General features: G+C 40.1%; 2 protein-coding genes across 2 annotated transcripts in view; one reads left to right on the forward strand and one right to left on the reverse strand.

Annotated features, from left to right (window-relative positions):
- LOC133542881 (ATP synthase F(0) complex subunit C3, mitochondrial-like) lies at positions 1 to 10,281 on the reverse strand. The gene is made up of 5 exons (XM_061887114.1): positions 10,203 to 10,281; positions 9,826 to 9,914; positions 3,368 to 3,439; positions 3,089 to 3,288; positions 1 to 354 (listed from the first exon to the last, which is right to left on the reverse strand). The coding sequence occupies exons 2-5, from the start codon at positions 9,862 to 9,864 to the stop codon at positions 240 to 242; spliced, it is 426 nt and encodes a 141-aa protein (XP_061743098.1). The 5' UTR covers positions 9,865 to 9,914; positions 10,203 to 10,281; the 3' UTR covers positions 1 to 239.
- A 7,960-nt stretch (positions 10,282 to 18,241) lies between these two features.
- rrad (Ras-related associated with diabetes) overlaps positions 18,242 to 22,471 on the forward strand; it is a 6,696-nt gene continuing 2,466 nt past the window's right edge. The window contains exons 1-4 of the mRNA XM_061887260.1: positions 18,242 to 18,353; positions 18,434 to 18,854; positions 21,851 to 21,924; positions 22,013 to 22,217. Coding sequence (XP_061743244.1) covers positions 18,455 to 18,854; positions 21,851 to 21,924; positions 22,013 to 22,217 — 679 coding nt within the window. The 5' untranslated portion in view covers positions 18,242 to 18,353; positions 18,434 to 18,454. The remainder of the gene's footprint in view (positions 18,354 to 18,433; positions 18,855 to 21,850; positions 21,925 to 22,012; positions 22,218 to 22,471) is intronic.

The following is a 22,471-nucleotide window of genomic DNA, read 5'->3' on the forward strand; positions in this document are numbered from 1 at the left end:
CAAATTAAATGTTTTTACTGTTGTTCCAGGATATTTAACAAAAACATTTGATTAAATATACAATATACTAGTAAAACCTTAGCCAAATTCCGCAGGTCACGGGTTTAACAATCAAAACAGACGAAGATGACGACTAAGCACCATGTTTGGATTAATTTGCAGTACCATTCACGGGCGTCCCGGCGGCTCATTCTTGATAACGTGACGTGTCCGTGGCAACAAGGGGACACCTTCGTGGGTTACATGGCAAACAGGATGAGGAACGCCACCATCAGACAGAAGAGACCCATGGCCTCGGACAGAGCAAAGCCCAGGATAGCGTAAGAGAACAGCTGCTGCTTCAGTGAGGGGTTCCTGGTGACAACACAAAGGAATATGAAATGAATAAAAGCATTAAATCCAGCAATTGTTAAAGTCCAGTAGGTCTTTAAATTGTGCCGTGTACAAAAAAAATGAGAAAAAAGCTAGGGGGTTGTCTTCATCACATACCCGCAAAAAAACAAGTAGTGGATGATATCGGCGTGCGTGTAAAATGTCCGATACAAGCGGTCCTGCAGCATGTTTATTGTGCAACGCTGGACAGCCAGCGGGCATCGAAATGTCCTCCAATAAACACACAATTTATTCTACTTTACTAAAGTCCTTCGCAAAATATAAACATGGCTACAGGCTACTAAGAGCTAGCAGCTACAAAACGGCTAAGCAGAGAAAGGAATCTTACAACAACACCCCAATTCGATTCCGATTCTTGGATTGACAATTTGATTCAACGCATATCCACACAAGATATTATGTAGCTTAAAAATGATACTAAAAACTTTCACAACAGGCTACATGTTTCAAAATCTCCCCATGGCTGCTGACACTTCACAAGTAAGCACATAGATGGCCTAAAAAAGCCTATTAAAAATAGATTCTTGAACATTATGACTTGATTCAGAATCGGAATAAGTAAGAATTTTGAGTCAGTTTAAGTTTCCTTAATTGGACAATATAGAGTTTAAAACAGGACATTAGTCAATACAAGCAAGTCATCACAAAATATATACTTAGAGGTACAAAGGCTCCAAGACAGAAACGTGTTAGAAAATATTCAGAAGCAAACATGTCATCATTTAACAGGCTGCATCATGAACTTATTAATAAATTATTGTGTAGAGGTGGGGGAAATTTTAGACACATCGCAATTCGGACATGGACGATTATAGAATCAATTAGCAAATGTCAATAATCGATTTATTTATTGTAAATAAACTAATGCAGACAGTTCTAAAATGTGGCTGACTGCAGAAAGCCACCTCAGCACTTATGTTCCAGTTTTGGACACATTTACATTAATTAAATACATTTATTTAACTGTTTTTTATTCCAAATAAAAATTTTTTTTAAAAGATGCAAGTGATAAACACTTATTAAAGATGCGATAATAATCGATTTGAAGCTCCTGAATTGTAATTGAATCGCGAGGTGCCCAAAGATTCCCACCTCTATTATTGTGACCTCCTAAGTGTCACCAAAAACTTCAACCTAAAGTCAGCATAAGTTTACTCTAGACTGTCAATACTTTAATAATGTTTTTCATTGCAACTAATGTTCAGTATTTTCACTTGATTAAGCCTTTACTAACATTTCCCACTATAAAAGTATGTATGATTTTGTGTGTGTATGTATATATATATATATATATATATATATATATATATATATATATATATATATATATATATGTATATATATATATATATATATATATATATATTAGGGGTGGGCAAATTAATGCGTTAATTACGCGTTAACTATTAACGCCGACAATTATTTTATCGCACATTTGCGTATGTTGTTTACATGCTTTTATTTTGTTAACGCCTTTTCTTAACAAGATGGCATCTCCCGGATGTACTTCGGCGTGGAGGGGCTCTTGGTAAAGATGGAACATTTGGCAAAAATACCGGACAATTCTGCAAATGTCCTGGCTGGCTTACAGCGTGGTCACTCCGGGATCACTTACGACCGCCAGACAATTCTGGATGTGGATAGATCGGGCCGTTTTGGACTGAATGAGGCGTGCTTGCTAGAGCGGCTAGCTAGCATGGGAATACTTTGCCGGCTACATCCAGCGGCCTGTGAAGCAGCGGAGTATATGTGTTGTCTGTCTATTTATGAATAATGCAGACCAGGAGTGTTGGCTGACTTCTTAACGTTTGCTTTCAGAGCGTGCATATCACAACATACAAGATGCTGTCATGGCGACACAACCTATACATGCTCGTCACTCCTGTTGCATGCTGGGTAGGGTAGTTCTTTTATTCCCTGGCTCATAACATCACAATATAGTACCATGTATATGATGCCTTCAGTTTATCAAAGCACCAAGCAAACAATCGGAAAATTCCCATCATATCAATTCCTAGATATGGTCATAATTATTTTAAGTGCACTACGCAGAATAAACACAACATTATTAATATTGCTACTATGGATAATTTGATTCAAAATTCCCTAAAACAGCCCACTACCTATAATATAGTTTTTTTAAACATAAGACCCTGATAAAAAAAATGTTTCTGCTGTTACCTCAGAAATTGCCTGTTCAGATGTTATGATTGTGGCTCAGAGATTTGTATGTAGATTATATTTATTTTCCATAACAAACAGGATAACTTAAATACCCTGGCAGTGGCAATAAGCTTAAATGTTTGTATTTACATTTTTGGAGTTGATTTTCATCAAATATGCTATTTAACTGCTACTGTTTAACAAGGACTGATTTAAATTGTGTTTGCACAACAAATGTTTTGGCGATTTTGTTCATGTGGGAGAATATTCCAATAAAGGTGCACTACACACTACTTTTGAATTCATTATTGGGCTTTGCGTATACAATGCAGTTAATCGCGATTAATCGGACAAATAGTGCGATTAACTTCGATTAAAATGTTTAATCGTTGCCCAGCCCTAATATATATATAAAAATAAAATATTGTTTGTGTGGGACACCCCGAAAAAAACTATTATTTATTGTGACCTTAACCTGAAAGATATGCCTGCAGTGTTAAAAAAATGGTGGTATCTACAAAAGATGGTTTACCTGGCATAGCCGATGATGAGGCTACCAAACACGGTACCGATACCGGCTCCAGAGCCGGCCACTCCCACGGTGGCGGCTCCGGCACCGATAAACTTGGCGGCGGTGTCAATGTCACGGCTCACCGCGCTGGTCTGAAACCCACGCAGCGTCACCATTTGCTGGGAGATGGAGGTGCCATGTGCTGGCAGGAGTGCAGCGGTCTGAAAAGTCAAAGTATTCACAAGTTTTGCCTCCGTAATACATCATCAACCGGACCCTGCGTGATTTGAGGCTTCTCACCTCTGCCCTCTTGGCATCGGACACTACAGCTGCTGACAGCGGCCTGTACACAACCCGAGATCCAGCACGGACCTGTTAGAAGGGAGAACATTAGTTTGATGATTGCAACACTGCTATAATAAAATAATCACAGAACATTTTTGTAATAGTTCCTATTCACAAGTTTTGGCCCGCATCAGACATTAAACCCCGACCATACACTGCAGGTCTCCTGCATAACATGCACTTGTGTGAATTGTATGTTTACAAGGGGTTGTGCTAATTATTAGCCTCCATACACAGTTTGGAGCCGCTCCCGTGAGATAACAATCACCTACCATGAATTGATTTACGTGGACCCCGACTTAAACAAGTTGAAAAACTTATTGGGGTGTTAGCATTTAGTGTTCAATTGTACGGAATATGTACTGTACTGTGCAATCTACTAATAAAAAAGTTTCAATCCATTTCAATTCAAACCTCAACTACAAAATAGATACTGCATTTTGTTAGTCTTAAAGGTGAACTGCGCTTTAGTTTTTTGAATTTTGCCTATTGTTAACAATCATTACGTGAGACAAGTAGACATTCATTTTTTAAGCACGGGGAAAAGGCAGGCCATGAGGCAGGAAGTACCTCTGCCTCAAAGCAGAGGGCGATATATAGTGAACGTGTAGTTCAAAAGTTCATGAACTCCCAACACCGGTTAACCCTTAAGAAGTAGAAGAAGAAAACAACACACAACTGCTACGTTTCCTGCAAACTGTGATGCTTTTTTGCCAGAAAAATGGAGGATTTGATTTGTCAAATAAGGACTTTTTCAAGACTGGACTTTCATTCAAAGCAACAGGTCATTAATACTGAGCGACCAATGCCAGAGCTGCCATATTTGATTCAAAGCTGTGTAGTCCGAGGACAGAAAATAACATGTTAATTTCAAAAGGACTGGTATACTGGAAAAGAATAGCTTTGTGGCTGTGCTACAAAAAACGTCTTTATTGCTTTCCCTGCCTTTTCATTCTCAACGAGTGACCGTGTTTGGACCACAATGGGATATACTGATCTGAAAAACCTGTTTTTAGAATATCACGTATTGATTTGGCTCTAAATGAACAACGCAGACTAAACATTAGCATCCACAATGCCAATGTAAAGAAGCCACTTGCTTTTTGGAGAAAAAGGAGCTTGCATTTGGTGATAACGACGAGAGTGGAAGCTCCTCCAAATGTGGGAATTATGTGGAACTATTGTACTTATGCAGAGAAAATGAACGTTTAGCTAAACACCTGGAAACATCCACTGTGTTTGAGTTTGCTGGCACATCAAACAGGATACAGAATGATTTGATAGAAGCAGTAGGTGATGTGTTCAAAAATGACATTAAAAAGGATTTTAATGCAGCCAGATTTGTCAGTGTGGAGACTTTTAAAACTCAAAGAAAAATAGAAGATGGAGGACTTCTACAACAATAGTCAGAGATCTTCGTCCAATGGACTTCATTTATGAGAAAAGGTAAGATATACAGACTAATATCATCTCTGCAGTGCTGTGTTAATTGTGTGCTAAGTGTGTTGAAATGTTTATTCTAGCATCATACTGTTTGTTTTTGTGATTTTGAGCCGGTGCCTTTGCATCATACTGTCAATGTTTGTAAATCTGACTTGTGAATGAATCAGTGACTTGGTAAATCTGACTCGTTGGTCAGTGCTTCCCCAATCTCAAACCTCACTGCACTTTGCGGGTATGAAATATTAATCAGAATCTTTTTTTACTGCCACTGGCAGGAAAGGTTCACAGAATGTGTTTTTGTTTTCCTCTTTTCAGTACAATGGTGCTACATGAAACATTACCTTGCAAAACGAAGTAGAATTAAAAATAGAACAAGATGAATACAATGAAATGAGTAAGTGCCTCAGACTGGAAGTCTCTGCAGAGAGTGGTGGGGATGGCGGAAAAGATCATCAGGACTACTCTTCTCCCTATCCAGAAGATCACAAAAAGCCGCTGCCTGACCAGGGCACAGAAAATCTGCTGACTCCTCCCACCCCCACCAAAGACTGTTTTCACTGCTGGACTCTAGAAAGAGGTTCCTCAGCCTCCATAGCAGAACCTCCAGCTTCTGTAACACCTCCTTCCCTCAGACCGTAAGACTCTTGAACTAGAGCTGGGCGATATATCGAATATACTCGATATGTCGCGGGTTTGTCTCTGTGTGATATAGAAAATGACTACATCGTGATATTCGAGTATACGTTCTCACGCAGTTGCTTTTAGCTGCGGGCATTACACTGCAGGTGTTTCTCATTCTTTTTTTGTCTCTGCTTCTCACAGAGTTAAAACAAGCAAACCTTCTTACATACGTAACGAACTGTTGGATGTGTAACGTCACACGCCCTCGCCGAGCAAAGAGGTAGTGACACGGGTAACGCAATGGTGCTAACGGAGCGGTGCGAGTGGTAAAACGAGAGAAAGAACGTGCGAATCTGGTAACAAATGAAGGAAGCATTAACTCCCAAGAAAAACAGCACAGGGTCCACAGTCTGGCGGTGGTTTGGCTTCAAGTGGGAATATGTTTCACAAGTATGCGGCAAAAGTGTTGCTACAAAAAGTAGCAGCACTGCTAATGTGTAGCAACAGTTGAAAAGTCACCCGCTAGAGAATGAGGAGTGCTTGAAACTCCGCATGTCAACATCTCCGGCCAGTGCCACAGCCAACAAAATGCCCAAGCAACCATTTCTACATGTACACCGTATGGAAAAAATAGTCAACAGAAGGAGATGACATCCGCAGGAACCTACCAAATAGCGAAGGACATACACTGTTAATTTACTATTATGCAGCTCATTTTTATTTGACAGTTGTTGAAATATCTTGTGTGACATCATGCACAAAAGTGCACTATATGTTTTAAATTATTGTAGTGGCATTCTGTACAGAAAGTGCACTTTAATTTAGTGTTGTTTTGATATGTCATCTTAGTGACATCATGCACAAAAGTACACTAATAGCTTGTTTTAAAATGTCTCTAACAATCTTGCACTTTCTGTTTTTGAATTTACATGAATGTTTGTGCCACTGCTGAATAACTGTTTAATAAATACAGTTGTGGTCAATTGACTTAGTTGTGATTTCCTTCTCTGCATGAAAGTTTAAAAGGAGCATATATTAATGCAGTATGAAGAAGAATGTTTTAATGTAGATACATAGAATGTTCATACTGCTGTGATTATATGCATCTAGTGTTCATTCAAGGCCAAGGCAAAATATGGAGATATATATCGCATATCGCGATATGGCCTAAAAATATAGAGATCTTCAAAAAAAGGCCATATGGTCCAGCCCTAGTATAGAGTGAGTAGAGCATAAAGAGGATGACAATGACGAAAGTGAAAGAACAGGACAACATATTTGGATAATTTGTTTAACAGAGGGCTAATGAGACGTTTGAAATTTAGGTATTAGTCAATGACGACCCCCAGGAATTTTGTGGAGTTAACTCTCTGTTAGGGCTGGGCGATATGGCCTTTTTTTAATATCTCGATATTTTTAGGCCATATCGCGATACACGATATATATCTCCATATTTTGCCTTAGCCTTGAATGAACACTTGATGCATATAATCACAGCAGTATGATGATTCTGTGTCCACAATAAAAAAAATCTAGTTCATACTGCATTAATAGATGCTACTTTTACACTTTCATGCAGAGAAGTAAATCACAACTAAGTCAATTGACCGAAACTGTATTTATTAAAGTAATTAGCAGGTGACTCTTCAAATGAAGCTACATATTAGCAGTAATGCTACTTTTGGTAGCAACGCTTGTGCCCCACACATGACAAATTAAAGTTGTCTATTCGAATTCTTCCCGCTTGAAGCCGAACTACCGCCAGACGATGGACCCCTTGCTGTTTTTCTTGAGAATTAATTCTTCCTTCATTCGCACCTTCTTTCTCTCGTATTAACACTCGCTCGGCTCTGCTAACATCACCCATGCTGCTACCTCTCTGCTCCGCGAGGGCGTATACGTATGACGTGACAGTAGATAGATAGATAGATAGTACTTTATTGATTCCTTCAGGAGAGTTCCTCCAGGAATATTTAAATTCCAGCAGCAGTGTAGAGAGTTGAGATCAATTTAAATAAAAGTAAAAGGTAAATAATGGGGGTTTAAATGGAAACAGAATAGAGAAATATGACAATAAGAATAAAAACTAAAAAGCAACAATGGGAATAAAAATATAACAGTAAAATAAGAATATAAGAAGACAAAGTAGGCAGTAGTGACCATGTTATGAAAAACGTATTGCACTGTTATTGTTTTGCATCCCCTGTCATCCTAGTACCCCCCCGCCCCAGAGAGGAGTTGTACAGTCTGATGGCGTGTGGGACAAAGCAGTTTTTGAGTCTATTAGTCCTGCACTTGGGATGAAGCAGTCTAGCACTGAACAGGCTCCTCTGGATTATGGAGTATGCGACGTATGTAAGTTTGTGCGCTTGCTGTCTGTGAGAAGGAGACACAAGGAGTGGGAACATCCTGTAGTGTAATAACCGCAGATAAAAGCTGCGAATATCACGAAATAGTCATTTTCTATATCGCACTGAGACAAACCGGCGATATGTCGCGTATATCGATATATCGCCCAGCCCTACTCTCTGTATTTCCTGCCCATTGATGTTGATGTGGCAGTGCTATATTATGATTAAGACAGTAAAAATAGGCTGAATAACTACACCATTTCCATATGAGTTGGGAAATGGTGTTAGATGTAAATATAAACAGAATACAATGATTTGCAAATCCTTTTCAAGCCATATTCAGTTGAATATGCTACAAAGACAACATATTTGATGTTCAAACTGATAAACATTTGTTTTTGCAAATAATCATTAACTTTAGAATTTGATGCCAGCAACACGTGATATAGAAGTTGGGAAAGGTGGCAATAAATACTGATAAAGTTGAGGAATGCTCATCAAACATTTATATGGAACATCCCACAGGTGTGCAGGCTAATTGGGAACAGGTGGGTGCCATGATTGTCTATAAAAGCAGCTTCCATGAAATCCTAAGTAATTCACAAACAAGGATGGGGTGAGGGTCACCAATTTGTTAGCAAATTGTCAAACAGTTTTAAAACAACATTTCTCAACAAGCTATTGCAAGGAATTTAGGGATTTTACCATCTACGGTCCCTAAAATCATCAAAAAGTTCAAAGAATCTGGAGAAATCACTGCACGTAGGCGATGATATTACAGACCGTTGATCCCTCAGGCGGTATTGCATCAAAAACTGACATCAGTGTGTAAAGGATATCACCACGAGCTCAGGAACACTTCAGAAAACCACTGTCAGTAACTACAGTTGGTCGCTACATCTGTGAGTGCAAGTTAAAACTCTACTATGCAAAGCCAAACCCATTTATCAACAATATCCTGAAACGCCGCCGGCTTGGCCCGAGCTCACCTAAGATGGACTGATGCAAAGTGAAAAGGTGTTCTGTGGTCTGATGAGCCTACATTTCAAATTATATTTGGAAACTGTGGCCGTGGTGTCCTCCAGAACAAAGGGGAAAATAACCATTCGGATTGTTATAGGCGCAAAGTTGAAAACCCAGCATGTGTGATGGTATGGGGGTGCATTAGTGCCCAAGGCATGGGTAATGTACACATCTGTAAAGGCACCATTAATGCTGAAAGGTCCATACAGGTTTTGGAGCAACATATGTTGTCATCCAAGTAACGTTATCATGGACGCCCCTGCTTATTTCAGCAAGACAAGTGTTACAACAGCGTGGCTTCATAAAAAAAAAGAGTGCGGGTACTTTCCTGGCCTGCCTGCAGTTCAGACCTGTCTCCCATCGAAAATGTGTGGCACATTATGAAACCTTAAATACGACAACGGAGACCCCGGACTGTTGAACGACTGAAGCTCTACATAAAACAAGAATGGGAAAGAATTCCACTTTCAAAGCTTCAACAATTAGTTTCCTCAGTTCCCAAACGTTTATTGAGTGTTGTTAAAAGAAAAGGTGATGTAACACAGTGGTGAACATGCCCTTTCCCAACTACTTTGGCACGTGTTGCAGCCATGAAATTCTAAGTTAATTATTATTTGCCAAAAAAAAAATAAAGTTTATGAGTTTGAACATTACATATCTTGTCAACTGAATATGGGTTGAAAATGATTTGCAAATCATTGTATTCTGTTTATATTTACATCCAACACAATTTCCCAACTGATATGGAAACTGGGTTTGTACAACATTGCCCGGGCAGGTGTTAGAAGTCCTGTTTCTTGTCATTAATAGCTATTAACCCAGAGACACGCCCTTGTAGGGGTCATGTGCTGCTACATAGCACTGCTAGCATTAGAGCTGCAAAGTGCTAACACCTGCAAATAAATAGAATGTGAGGATTGAAAGATGTGTAAATATGACATGTTTATTTATTTCATTCATTGCTGACTTTCTCACCAGGGAGGCAGTGGAGGCCAACTTAGCACAAGCATACATCACGACGGCACGTCCTCGTCAGGTCAACCACGGCAGCAGGAGATGAGGATCTGTTTCATCACAAATACATTAAAAAACATGAGAAAGTGAAGTAAAGTAAATAAGAGGTTAGTTGGCTTGCTGAAGGACAGGCCGCCATGTTTGCTACTACAAGAGTGGCCGCACTTTGCTAAGGTCGTTGGTCGGAAGCGGGAAAAAAAAGCTCGCTTCCAGCTAGATAGTTGGAACGTAATGGAGCGATTGTTCGTGTTTGGCGCTAAATACACCGCCTGAAGGTTGAAAAATGAGTGAAATTGCTGGGAAAAGCGCGCAGAAAGAGGAGAAGATTTACTTCTTACCTGACGGGTGGAGGTCGAACGCACGAGAAGACTGCGCAGGCGCAGAGACCCGTTGGCGAGGCGGACTTCCGGCGTGGAGCCGCCAGCACGCATGCGCGTTACAAGCGTCCTTCACCTCCAGTTTTTAAGACCTATTAATATTTAAACTGACTTACGACGATTTGTACATAATACAACGTAACATATATGACACAACGTATTTATTACAAATATAGCACACTGTTAATATACAAACGTTATTTATAATGAATATACTAAACCAGTGGTTCTCAAATGAAGGTACTACTAACCCTGGGTGTACTTGAAGGTATGCCAAGGGGTACGTGAGATTTAAAAAAAAACATCCTAAAAATAGCAATAAATCCTTTATAAATATATTTATTGAATAATACTTCAACAAAACATGAATGTAAGTTCATAAAGTGTGAAAAGAAATGCAACAATGCAATATTCAGTGTTGACAGCTAGATTTTTTGTGGACATGTTCCATAAATATTGATGTTAAAGATTTATTTTTTTGTAAAGAAATCTAGTCCTTCACTCTCACTATCCTCATCCACAAATATTTCACCCTCGCTCAAATTAATGGGGAAATTGAAGAAAGGTGCTGAAGAAAGGTGCAGGGCCAACCTTTAGGTTGTACAGGTATGACCATATAATTCTACTAAAACACTGGTAACACAATAAGCAGATAAGGGATTTTCCAGAATTATCCTAGTAAATTTGTCTAATTACATCTGAATCGCTCTGCTGTCTAGTTTTTTTTCTTTTTCTAGTCCTTCACTCTCACTTTCCTCATCCACGAATCGCTCAAATGAATGGGGAAATTGTCGCTTTCCCAGTCTGAATCGCACTAGCTGCTGGTGGCCATGATTGTAAACAATGTGAGGATGTGAGGAGATCTACAACCCGTGACGTCACGCGCACATCGTCTGCTACTTCCGGTACAGGCAAGGCTTTTTTATTAGCGACCAAAAATTGCAAACTTTATCGTGGATGTTCTCTACTAAATCCTTTCAGCAAAAATATGGCAATATGGCGAAATGATCAAGTATGACACATAGAATGGACCTGCTATCCCCGTTTAAATAAGAACATCTCATTTCAGTAGGCCTTTAAAGCCTGTGCTGTGTTGCCCTGACTCAGGAGGTGAAAAGGAAACTCGGGTTGCCAATGGGGGGGTTCGGGATGGGGATGGGGATGGTCGGAAGCGAGACGAGACAAGGCTTGGGCGTGATGCTGGAGATGTGCGAGGCGGCGACATGTTCTGGCGCTGAGCGGAGGGAGCCTTGGGCTTGAGGGACGCATGGGGGGTAGTGGGGAGCAGGTGGAAAAAATCAGGGATGATGTCAGACTGATGACACAAAAGGAAGGGCAAGGGACCTAAAGCGAGAGGAGAGTTACTTTTCAAACTAAAACATAAAATTTACAGGACAGAAAAAACAAAGACAAGACATCCCTCACCACGGTGTGACAATTTTTCACTATATAAATGAGGTCATTTGTGTTTTTTGTTTCCAACAACAATTCAGCATGTCTGTAGAAAAAAAGGAAGAACCAGAATATATTAAATCCTACAATTTCTAAAAAAAAAAAAATTCTAATCCTTTGACCTGAACCCGATAGATTAGGGCAGCACGGTGGAAGAGGGGTTAGTGCGTCTGCCTCCCAGTAAGAAGGTTCTGAGTAGTCCTGGGTTCAATCCCGGGCTCGGGATCTTTCTGTGTGGAGTTTGCATGTTCTCCCCGTGACTGCGTGGGTTCCCTTCGGGTACTCCGGCTTCCTCCCACCTCCAAAAACATGCACCTGGGGATAGGCCCCTCCCATCTCCAAAGACATGCACCTGGGGATAGGCCCCTCCCATCTCCAAAGACATGCACCTGGGGATAGGCCCCTCCCACCTCCAAAGACATGCACCTGGGGATAGGCCCCTCCCATCTCCAAAGACATGCACCTGAGGATAGGCCCCTCCCACCTCCAAAGACATGCACCTGAGGATAGGCCCCTCCCACCTCCAAAAACATGCACCTGGGGATAGGCCCCTCCCACCGCCAAAGACATGCACTTGGGGATAGGCCCCTCCCACCTCCAAAGACATGCACCTGGGGATAGGCCCCTCCCACCGCCAAAGACATGCACTTGGGGATAGGCCCCTCCCACCTCCAAAGACATGCACCTGGGGATAGGCCCCTCCCACCTCCAAAAACATGCACCTGGGGATAGGCCCCTCCCACCTCCAAAAACATGCACCTGGGGATAGGCCCCTCCTACCTCCAAAGACATGCACTTGGGGATAGGCCCCTCCCACCTCCAAAGACATGCACTTGGGGATAGGCCCCTCCCACCTCCAAAAACATGCACCTGGGGATAGGCCCCTCCCACCTCCAAAGACATGCACCTGGGGATAGGCCCCTCCCACCTCCAAAGACATGCACCTGGGGATAGGCCCCTCCCACCTCCAAAGACATGCACCTGGGGATAGGCCCCTCCCACCTCCAAAGACATGCACCTGGGGATAGGCCCCTCCCACCTCCAAAAGCATGCACCTGGGGATAGGCCCCTCCCACCTCCAAAAGCATGCACCTGGGGATAGGCCCCTCCCACCTCCAAAAACATGCACCTGGGGATAGGCCCCTCCCACCTCCAAAAGCATGCACCTGGGGATAGGCCCCTCCCACCTCCAAAAGCATGCACCTGGGGATAGGCCCCTCCCACCTCCAAAAGCATACACCTGGGGATAGGCCCCTCCCACCTCCAAAAGCATGCACCTGGGGATAGGCCCCTCCCACCTCCAAAAACATGCACCTGGGGATAGGTTGATTGGCAACACTAAATGGTCCCTTGTGTGTGAATGTGAGTGTGAATGTTGTCTGTCTATCTGTGTTGGCCTTGCGATGAGGTTGAGACTTGTCCAGGGTGTGACCTGCCTTCCGCCCGATTGTAGCTGAAATAGGCACCAGCGCCCCCCGCGACCCCAAAAGGAATAAGCGGTAGGAAATGGATGGATGGATGGAACACTTATTTATTATTACTATGCAAAACGTATGTAATAATATACAACACTTATTATATACAACAATTAATTAATATTAATATACAACTTGTTAATATAGTACACTAATGTATTATTAATATACATCACTTATATATTATGAATATACAGCACTTAATGTTCTATTTATATACAACACTTATTTGTTACGAATATACAACACTTATTACTAATATACAACAATTTTTATGAACAACACTTAATTATTAATATGGTAGAAAATGGATGGATGGATGGACATTTTATCAACATGTAGTCAAAAACAGCTTTTTCATCGACCTAAATAACGACATAAATGGATATTGGGGGCCAAGTGCAATACGATATTTGGTCGTTAGAGGGCAGCAACATTCCTTGTGAGTAAACGGGCTGCAGGACAGGACATCACAGCAAACTTCAACCACAATTGTGCACCTTTTTTTTTTTAATTCCTCACTTACAACGAAAAGCAAGAAGAAAATCAAATTAGACTGAAATATTTTTTTCCTTTTTGCAGTTAATTTGCTGATTTGAGCATGAACCAATCGTAGTTTACAATATTTCACCTTTTGTCCATTTTAAAAATGTTATTAGACTGATTTGTTTTTTGGTTTTAGCTGTAAGCTCTAATCATTACAATTATTGAGAAATTAATAAAACATTATTAATACATTACAAATATTTCATTCCGCATAACAAAAGTATACAACAGAACAGGGGTACCCAAAGTGCGGCCCGGAGGACATTTGTGGCCCACACCTCATTTTTTATTTACCCACGATCCATTCTAAAGACAACAAAAGAAAAAAATCCCAATTACCAGTCCCGTATTGGAAGGTTAAATAACAAAACAAAACAACAATAAAAAAAAACAATCCACCCTAAAAATGTGAGATGAAAACCAAAATGGCCGACCTTGTGTGTGAATGTGAGTGTGAATGTTGTCTGTCTATCTGTGTTGGCCCTGCGATGAGGTGGTGACTTGTCCAGGGTGTACGCCACCTTCCGCCCGAATGCAGCTGAGCTAAGCTCCAGCACCCCCAGGACCCCGAAAGGGAATAAGCGGTAGAAAATGGAGGGATGGATGAATGGGCTTGTTCTATTCCTAAACAAAGAAAACAATCTGAAGTTGTCTTTATTTTTTATATTATTTTTTTTAATTATTATTTTTTTTTTGTGTCCTTTCCAGCTTCTCAGGCAAATCATATAGTTGATGTAGATGCCCTTTATTTGTAAGTTATCGTACCGTGATTTTACCAGTCCGGGTAGCCAAACTATGCCCCCTGTTGTCTGTGCCGTCAACTCCCTCCTTTACATAACAATGAAAATGAACACAAATGAGTTGACTGATGAACATTATTGTATAATTTATTCAGAATATTTAAATAACGACAAATAAAGATAGAATACTATTAACCGCAACAAACTGTATCAGTGTAAAAAAACAAAAAACTACATTTTTTGTACATTTTCAGAATGTGCTTGTTCTATTTCTAAACAAAGAAAACAATCTGAGGTTGTCTTTATTATAAATTTATCGCGCCGTGATTTTACCAATCCGGCCCACTTGGGAGTAGATTTTTTTCCACCATCTAAAATGAGTTTGACAGCCCGGGTCTATAAGAATGTACGGATGGAGATTTATTGTGTAATCAATCCCGGGCTCTGGATCTTTCCGTGTGGAGTTTGCATGTTCTCCCCGTGACTGCGTGGGTTCCCTCCGGGTACTCCTGCTTCCTCCCACCTCTAAAAACATGCACCTGGGGTTGATTGGCAACAATAAATTGGACCTAGTGTGTTGATGCGAGAGTGAATGTTGTCGGTCTATCTGTGTTGGCCCTGCGATGTGGTGGCGACTTGTCCACGGTGAATGCAGCTGAGATAGGCTCCAGCACCCCCTGCGACCCTGAAATGGACAAGCGGTAGAACATGGATGGGATGGCATAGAACCAAACTACACCCACCGTTGTCTGTGTCGTCAACTCCCCTCCTGTACATAACATTGAAAATGAACACCAATGAGTTGACTGATGAACATTATCATATAATTTATTCAGAAAGCATAAATAATGAATAAATGAACATAGAATACTATTAACCGCAACATATAAGTGTAAAAAAAAATGAACAACATGATTTGTACATTTTAGAATGTGCTTGTTCTATTTCTAAACAAAAAAAATAATCTGAAGTTGTCTGTATTTATAAGTTATCGTGCCGTCCGGGTAGCCAAACTGTTTCCCCTTATAGTCTGTGCCGTCAACTCCCCCCCGTACATAACATTGAAAATGAACACCAATGAATAGACTGATGAACATTATCATATAATTTATTCAGAATATGTAAATAACGACAAATAAAGTTCGAATACTATTAACCGCAACATATAAGACCTAACAACATGATTTTTACATTTTCAGAATATGCTTTTTCTATTTCTAAACAAAGAAAACAATCCGAAGTTGTCTTTATTTTGAAGCTATCGCGCCATGATTTTTACCAGACTAGATTTGTCACCACGATCTAAAATGATTTTGACTCCCTTGGTGTATTAGAATGTATACTTATTGTGCACAAAATGACATATAAGTGTAAAAAACAAAAAAAACAGACAACATGATTTGTACATTTTCAGAATGTGCTTTTTCTACTTCTAAACAGACAAAACAATCTGAAGTTGTCTTTATTTTTAAGTTATCGTGCCGTGCGGGTAGCCAAACTGTGCCCACTATTGTCTGTGCCGTCAATTCCCCCCAGTACATAACATTGAAAATGAACACCAACGAGTTGACTGATGAACAATATCATATACTTTATTCAGAATATATAAATAACGACAAATAAAGTTGTAATACTATTAACCGCAACATATAAGACCTAACAACATGATTTTTACATTTTCAGAATGTGCTTGTTCTATTCCTAAACAAAGAAAACGATCCAAAGTTGTCTTTATTTTTAAGTTATCGCGCCGTGATTTTACCAGAGTAAATTTGTCGCCACGATCTAAAATGATTTTGACTCCCCCGGTGTATAGGAATGTATACTTATTGTGCAAAAATGACATATAAGTGTAAAAAAAAAAAAAACAGACAACATGATTTGTACATTTTCAGAATGTGCTTTTTCTACTTCTAAACAGACAAAACAATCTGAAGTTGTCTTTATTTTTAAGTTATCGTGCCGTGCGGGTAGCCAAACTGTGCCCACTATTGTCTGTGCCGTCAATTCCCCCCAGTACATAACATTGAAAATGAACACCAACGAGTTGACTGATGAACAATATCATATACTTTATTCAGAATATATAAATAACGACAAATAAAGTTGTAATACTATTAACCGCAACATATAAGACCTAACAACATGATTTTTACATTTTCAGAATGTGCTTGTTCTATTCCTAAACAAAGAAAACGATCCAAAGTTGTCTTTATTTTTAAGTTATCGCGCCGTGATTTTACCAGAGTAAATTTGTCGCCACGATCTAAAATGATTTTGACTCCCCCGGTGTATAGGAATGTATACTTATTGTGCAAAAATGACATATAAGTGTAAAAAAAAAAAACAGACAACATGATTTGTACATTTTCAGAATGTGCTTGTTCTACTTCTAAACAAAGAAAACAATCTGAAGTTGTCTTTATTTTTAAGTTATCGTGCCGTCCGGGTAGCCAAACTGTGCCCACTATTGTCTGTGCCGTCAACTCCCCCCTGTACATAACATTGAAAATGAACACCAATGAATAGACTGATGAACATTATCATATAATTTATTCAGAATATGCATCTAACGACAAATAAAGTTGTAATACTATTAACCGCAACATATAAGACCTAACAACATGATTTTTACATTTTCAGAATGTGCTTGTTCTATTCCTAAACAAAGAAAACGATCCAAAGTTGTCTTTATTTTTAAGTTATCGCGCCGTGATTTTACCAGAGTAAATTTGTCGCCACGATCTAAAATGATTTTGACTCCCCCGGTGTATAGGAATGTATACTTATTGTGCAAAAATGACATATAAGTGTAAAAAAAAAAAAAACAGACAACATGATTTGTACATTTTCAGAATGTGCTTGTTCTACTTCTAAACAAAGAAAACAATCTGAAGTTGTCTTTATTTTTAAGTTATCATGCCGTCTGGGTAGCCAAACCGCGCCCACTATTGTCTGTGCCGTCAACTCCCCCCTGTACATCACATTGAAAATGAACACCAACGAGTTGATTGATGAACATTATCATATAATTTATTCAGAATATATAAATAACGACAAATAAAGTTAGAATACTATCAACCGCAACATATAAGTGTAAAAAAAAAAACAACAACATGATTTTTACATTTCCAGAATGTGCTTGTTTTATTTCTGAACAAAGAAAACGATCTGAAGTTGTCTTTATTTTTAAGATATCGTGCCTTGATTTTACCAGTCCGATTAGCCAAACTGTGTCCCCTATTGCCTGTGCCGTCAACTCCCCCCTGTACATAACATTGAAAATGAACACCAATGAATAGACTGATGAACATTATCATATAATTTATTCAGAAAATGTAAATAACGACAAATAAAGTTGGAATACTATTAACTGCAACATATAAGACCTAACAACATGATTTTTACATTTTCAGAATGTGCTTGTTCTGTTTCTGTGTCAAGTTGTCTTTATTTTGAAGTTATCGCGCCGTGATTTTACCAGAGTAGATTTGTCACCACGATCTAAAATGGTTTTGACTCCCCTGGTGTATAGGAATGTATACTTATTGTGCACAAAATGAGGACTTGCCTCTCAGGTTCTCTAAATTTAACTCCGCATTAAATATTGATATCACCTTTAGTGGGTTTCCCCATTGCAAAGAAGCACGTAGGAGGATGAGGATGCTCCATTTGGCTGTGCGGAAGGGAGATTCCTTCACTCTTCCAGCCGCCCCCTCCTCTGTGACGCACCACTATAATAAGCAGGCGCGCGCGATTCCCTCTGACGTCACCGCCTGCTGGGTATAAATAGGGGCCTGGACTGGAGCAAAGTCACTTTGGAGCTACCACGACCACTAACAAGGATTTATTACCGCGCCTGACTTCGTTGGATTTAAAACAAAATCGGACCTCACCTAGTAAGTGATTTGACTTTGATGTTATTGATGAAATGTCCTTCTGGATGGCGCCCATGATGAGATGGTCCATGTGTCCCCAGGTGTCGACTTTAAAGCGCAAAATGACTTTGAACAAGAGCGACAAATTGCGGAGCATGGAGAAGAGGCGAGGCAGCACGCCCGTCCCCACCAACATGCACCGGAGAAGCATGCCGGTGGACGACCGGGACCTGCGCGCCGCCACCGGCGTGCGTCAAAGCGCGCAGAACGAGCAGCTGTCCAGGCTGCTGCGCTGCACCTCCTACTCGCCCGACGAGCCGCAGCCGCCGCAGCCGCAGCAGCAGCAGCAGCACCGGGGCAGCTGCGGATCCGAGTCCTCCGACTCGGTCATTTCCACCGGCAGCGAGGCGGAGGCGCAGGTGTACAAGGTGGTGCTCCTCGGGGAACACGGGGTCGGCAAGTCCAGTCTGGCGCGCGTCTTCGGGGGAGTCGAGGATGCTGGTCACGACGGCGAGGATGCAGGTATGGACCAGGGATGCAGGAGGAGGATGAGTCATGCGCCATTGTGTGTGTCATCTCGCTCAAAGGTCAAGTAGTCACTATATGAATCCAAAGAAAAACTATAATTTGGTGTATGTGACAATTTTGGATTGGCGTCTTATTTCTGCATGTATCGATTGTTGCTATTTCCATCCCCAGCCAGGCAGGCAGAGCTGCACTCAGCTGGCACACATACACTTGATCTAATAACATAACACTATCAATATGCTTTAACAGCTACAGCAGGGGTAGGGAACCTACGGCTCGAGAGCCAGATGACTGCACCTGGCTCTCAGATAAATCTTAGCTGACATTGCTTAACATGATAAACCAGGGGTGCCCACACTTTTTCTGCAGGCGAGCTACTTTTCAATTGACCAACTCGAGGGGATCTACCTCATTTATATATATCATTTATATTTATTTATTTATGAAAGAGACATTTTTGTAAACAAGTTAAATGTGTTTAATGATAATACAAGCATGTGTAACACATATAGATGTCTTTCTTTCACAAAGACAAGAATATAAGTTGGTGTATTACCTGATTCTGATGACTCGCATTGATTGGAATCAGACAGTAATGATGATAACGCCCACATTTTCAAATGGAGGAGAAAAAAAGTTGTCCTTTCTGTACAATACCACATGAAAGTGGTTGGTTTTTGGCATCTAATTCATCCAGCTTCCATACACTTTACAAGAAAAACATTGGCGGCAAATTCCGTCGCTTGCTTGATTGACATTCACGGCACCCGAGGGTCTTGTGAGATGACGCTGGCTGCTGCCAGTTCATTATTATGAAAAAATGACAGAGAGGAAGGCGAAAAACACTTTTTATTTCAACAGACTTTCGCGCCGTCCCTTCCGTCAAAACTCTAAAGGCCGACTGCACATTTCCTATCTTCACAATAAAAGCCCTGCTTCATGCGGCCTGCGCTAACAAAATAAGAGTCTCGGAAAGCTGGCGTGCACAAGTGATGTGCACGCCAGCTTTCTGAGGGATCGCTTGTGCACGCCAGTTTTCCCAGACTCTGTATTTAGTTAGCGCAGGCAGCATGAAGCAGGGCTTTTATTGTGAAGATAGGAAATGTGCAGTCGGCCTTTAGAGTTTTGACGGAAGGGACGGCGCGAAAGTCTGTCGAAATAAAAAGTGTTTCTGGCCTTCCTCTCTGTCATTTTTTCCTAATAATGAACTGGCAGCAGCCAGCGTCATCTCACAAGACCCTCGGGTGCCGTGAATGTCAATCAAGCAAGCTACGGAATTTGCCGCCAATGTTTTTCTTGTAAAGTGTATGGAAGCTGGATGAATTAGATGCCAAAAACCAACCACTTTCATGTGGTATTGTACAGAAAGGACAACTTTTTTTCTCCTCCATTTGAAAATGTGGGCGTTATCATCATTACTGTCTGATTCCAATCAATGCAAGTCATCAGAATCAGGTAATACACCAACTTATATTCTTGTCTTCGTGAAAGAAAGACATCTATATGTGTTACACATGCTTGTATTATCATTAAACACATTTAACTTGTTTACAAAAATGTCTCTTTCATAAATAAATAAATATAAATGATATATATAAATGAGGTAGATCCCCATTGAAAAGTAGCTCGCCTGCAGAAAAAGTGTGGGCACCCCTGCTCTAGAGCCAGATGACTGCATCTGGCTCTCAGATAAATCTTAGCTGACATTGCTTAACACGATAAGTAATGAATAATTCCACTGGTAGTCACAGTGTCAAAAAATAACGTTCAAAATATAAAACATTCTCATGCATTTTAATCCATCCATCTGGTTGTATATATATATATATATATATATATATATATATATATATATATAAAATGCAAATTAGAGGTAGAATGTAAAGACAAAAAGCTGAAATCACAAGACTTTTTCATTTTGTAAATCATTTACACAAAATATATATATTTTTCATGAAAATATCAAATCCAGATCCACTTTATTTATAGATGGATTGATTGATAGTACTTTATTGATTATTTCAGGAGAGTTCCCTCAGGAAAATTTAAATATATGGCACCATTAGCCAACTGTTTACTGAGTGCTGCACATAAAAATAATACAAATAAATTCAATTAAAAGCATTTAAAATAATCGATAAAAAAATACAATTAAAATTCAAAATAGTTAAAAATACCAATACAAATATATTGATTTAAAAAAAAAGTACAAACATGTCAAAAAAATTGACTAAAACAATAAAAGATGCGGAGGAAACTATTCATATTGTATATGCCAGGGGTCCCCAAACTATGGCCTGCAGGCTGGATTAAAAGTTAATTAGTAAATACATTATATATATATATATATATATATATATATATATATATATATATATATATATATATATATATATATATAGTCAAGGTTTCTGTGGTTATAGTATTCTAACAGTATTATACGTTAGGTGTGGGAAAAAAACACAGAGGCTATTTCATCCCTACAAGGTTTCCCTGCTCTTCAGGGTATTATCTTAAAGTTTGCATAAAAAAAACCCTGAACAGCAGAGAAACCTGCAAAACAGGCCTGTAGAGATGAAATAGCCTCTGTGTTTCAAAAAACACAGAGGCTATTACATTCCTACAGGCCTGTTTTGCAGGTTTCCCTGCTCTTCAGGGGATTATATTAAAGTTTGCATAACATCCCCTGAAGAGCAGGGCAACCTGCGAAACAGGCCTGCATGGATGTTTCAAAAAACACAGAGGCTATTACATTCCTGCAGGCCTGTTTCGCAGGTTTCCCTGCTCTTCAGGGGATTTTTTAAAAGTTTGCATTATACCCTCTGAAGAGCAGGGAAATCTGCGAAACTGGATTGTAGGGATGAAATAGCCTCTGTGTTCTTTCCTGACCCAGTATATATATATTTAATGTTATTATATTGTAAAGTTCTGTCTAGGATAGTCGTCTCTGAATTGAACACTGACGTGAATTCCGTATTTCCCCCCGGCAGGAAACACGTATGACAGATCCATTGTGGTGGATGAGGAAGAAGCGGCCATTATGCTGTATGACATCTGGGAACAGGTAAGATACGGACTGATATCGCGTCACAGAAAAAAAAGGATATCGCCGCGTACGATGCTGACCATTGTGATGTTTTCTGCCCACCAAGGACAACAGCCAGTGGCTGAAGGAGCAGTGCATGAGGATGGGCGACGCCTACATCATCGTGTACTCGGTGACGGATAAGTCCAGTTTCGAGAAGGCGTCGGAGCTGCGGATTCAGCTGCGCAGAGCCCGGCAATCTGAAGATATTCCCATAATCCTCGTGGGCAACAAGAGTGACCTGGTGAGGTCCAGAGAAGTGTCAGCAGATGGTAAGTCGGAGTTATTTAACCCCGCGTAGATACATCACAGAAGCATGACTCAAAATAACGTTAACGCGATAATAACAAGTAACCGCAAATAAAAAATTTAATAAAAAATGCTAAAGCAAACAAATCATCCAGTCCTATGCTGATTGTATTAAAACTTGAAAATGATCTGTCTAGATAGACTTATAAGAGATGTTTACATTTTTTCCCCCCGTGATTAATCGAGATTAATTATGACTATGGACTAATGTGATCAA

The sequence above is a fragment of the Nerophis ophidion genome, linkage group LG25, assembly GCF_033978795.1.
Source record: "Nerophis ophidion isolate RoL-2023_Sa linkage group LG25, RoL_Noph_v1.0, whole genome shotgun sequence".
In the NCBI taxonomy this organism is placed as follows: domain Eukaryota; kingdom Metazoa; phylum Chordata; class Actinopteri; order Syngnathiformes; family Syngnathidae; genus Nerophis; species Nerophis ophidion.